The sequence below is a fragment of the Malaya genurostris genome, chromosome 3 (assembly GCF_030247185.1).
Source record: "Malaya genurostris strain Urasoe2022 chromosome 3, Malgen_1.1, whole genome shotgun sequence".
NCBI lineage: Eukaryota > Metazoa > Arthropoda > Insecta > Diptera > Culicidae > Malaya > Malaya genurostris.
The window spans coordinates 66,637,948-66,640,584 of NC_080572.1; the positions used below are offsets into that span (position 1 = coordinate 66,637,948).

The 2,637-nt window shown below is 36.9% G+C and overlaps 1 protein-coding gene across 1 annotated transcript; it reads left to right on the forward strand.

Moving 5' to 3' along the window:
• Positions 1-482: 482 nt before the first annotated feature.
• Positions 483-1,787, forward strand: LOC131438647 (sphingolipid delta(4)-desaturase DES1-like). The gene has a single exon (XM_058608800.1). The coding sequence runs from the start codon at positions 483-485 to the stop codon at positions 1,446-1,448; it is 966 nt and encodes a 321-aa protein (XP_058464783.1). The 3' UTR covers positions 1,449-1,787.
• The last annotated feature ends 850 nt before the right edge of the window (positions 1,788-2,637 follow it).

A 2,637-nucleotide genomic window follows, 5' to 3' on the forward strand; every position in this document is an offset into this window, starting at 1 on the left:
ACGGACTGTGGGCAACTGACCAGCATATCTGAAATTCGATCAGTCTTGCTCAAGAAATGTGAGGTACAATCCGTAAGCATCGTCATATTGGTGCTATTTAAATAAACCAATTAAGCATAAACTGCTTAAAACAATGATTTTCTAGAAGGGTCACTTCGATATCAGAAACGACGGTATAGCACATTTTTAATGACTATTTACTCATGATACCCGCAATTTTTAGCGACGCATTTTTCCATGAAATGCATTAGTTTCGCTTTAGATTGCTGTCGCGGTTTGAATATTACTTTAATGCATGCTCTTTTTTACTTGTCTTGTACAAGAATAATGCTAGATGATGTGAGATTTTTTGATAATGATGAACAAATAGGTAGAGCTGAGAAGTTTATTTAAAGCACCGTCAATTTTTGGTGCGGTCAGTCGTTTATAAGCAAATAAAGTGTAGACATTTGGTTGTGCCTGCATATTATTGTACAAATAAAATGGGACAACGTGTTTCGCGAACTGATTTTGAATGGGTTCAGAATGAACAGCCGCATATTGGACGACGTGATGCCATGTTAAAGAAGTACCCGGAGATCAAACGATTGTTCGGTCCGGATCAATCTCTTAAATTAACTGTTTCGGCATTAGTTGTTACTCAGTTGATCATGCTGCACGTGATGCAGCATCAGTCGTGGAAAATTATTCTCTTGGTTGCGTACATTTTCGGTAGTGTGATTAACCACTCATTAATGGTTGCCAGCCACGAGATAGTGCACAACATGGCATTCGGACATTCTAGACCCCTAGCCAATCGTTATTTTGGAATGTGGTGTAATATACCAATTGGAGTACCATTTTCAGTAACCTACAAAAAGTATCACACTCTTCACCACAAATATTTAGCAGAGGGATCCCTAGATCACGATATTCCAACGGTTTTCGAAGCGAAAATGTTCTCTACGACATTTGGAAAGTTTGCGTTTCTCATACTACAACCAATATTTTTTGTACTAAGACCATTTTTTGTCAATCCGATGCCAATTCAGAAGTTAGAAATAATTAATGCTGTAGTGCAAGTTACATTCGATGTATTAGTTACAACAGTATTTGGCTGGAAGATGCTCTTTTATTTGCTCATTTGTTCATTTTTTGCGTTGAGCCTTCATCCTATATCTGGACACCTCATTGCTGATCACTACATGTTTAAAAAGGGCTTTGAGACTTACTCCTACTACGGGCCTCTTAACAAAATCCATTTCAATGTTGGATATCACAATGAACACCACGATTTTCCTGCCATCGCTGGAAGAAGGCTACCAGAAGTGAAAAAATTAGCACCTGAGTTCTATGAAACGATTCCGTATCACACGTCGTACATTAGAGTAATGTATGACTTTGTACGAGACCCTACCGTTGGCCTTTATGCCAGGATTAAACGAATACCATTGAAAAAAGCTGACTAGAGTGTATTCATTAAATAGTAATAATATATGATGCCAAATCAAATGATTAATCGTAGACATGGTGATAAACGAACTACAATTTTGTAACGGTTATATACGAAGTAAAGAATTAGCAGCATTGTGGTTGTTATTCCATTTTCAGACATAATTAGGAATTGAATTGTGAATAACATTTGTCCTTCGTTAATATGAGAACGCTCGTCGAATTTTGACACATAATTATTGTTATCATCCTTAGTTCCGCAGAATCTTTGAGCGAAGAATTATTGATTTCAGCATGAGAGTTATAATTAGGGAAGAGTTAACCACCAACAATAGTATGGAGTAGAAAAATACGGAGTGGAAGAAGAAATTTAATACATGTAAAACTATAGGTAGTGAAATATATAAGTACTAACAAACTAAAAAACTATTTTATTTCATGCCGTCATGAGTAAACCTTATTCAATAACGCAACTACCCAAGCAATCAAAAGGTCTGATAAATGGAAAATATTTTTACTTAAGCAACTTACAAAGTTAAAAGTTGAATAAGCATGCGACGGAATCGCCACAGAATAGTGAAATAACGAGCGTCAGAACCACAGGTTTGCAGATTTGTATGTAAATTTGCATATTTCTTTTGTAAGCAGACTTTGCAGTTTTGAAGACTTTTAGCAGATTCTCGAAGTCTATAAAAATTACGATGGGCTTTTTGTTTGTGTTTTTTCTTGTCAATTTGACCCTTGGATTGAAGCATTTCTAGTATGCAGACGCGAAAAATTTTACCTAATGCTTTTACATATACACTTATCACACCGAAGTGCTGTCCTTACTAACGTGCCGAAAGAAACGAAACTAAGTGACGACGTTCTGGCCGTCAACCCCTAAATAACTACTATCTGTTGACGGCCAGAACGTCGTCACTTAGTTTCGTTTCTTTCGGCACGTTAGTAAAGAAATAGCACTTCGGTGTAATAAGTGTATATGAAAATAGCATTAACATTACGTCTGCTCAGCGTATTATGTTGGACCGTTAGGCGGCGTTAGCAGTTCAACATAAACTGCTGACGCACTGATGAGCTGAAAGCGAAACGTAAAAAATGAGAATGGTTATGTGTACTTTGCACAAAATCGGTACCCATGCGGTACCAAACCCTTAAATAACTAGATACTCTAATGTTTTAGTTACTTTGGGAGGTTACAGTCGC

Bases quoted from the DNA above. Each gene is read 5' to 3' on its own strand.
- LOC131438647 (XM_058608800.1), top strand. From the start codon at position 483: ATGGGACAACGTGTTTCGCGAACTGATTTTGAATGGGTTCAGAATGAA.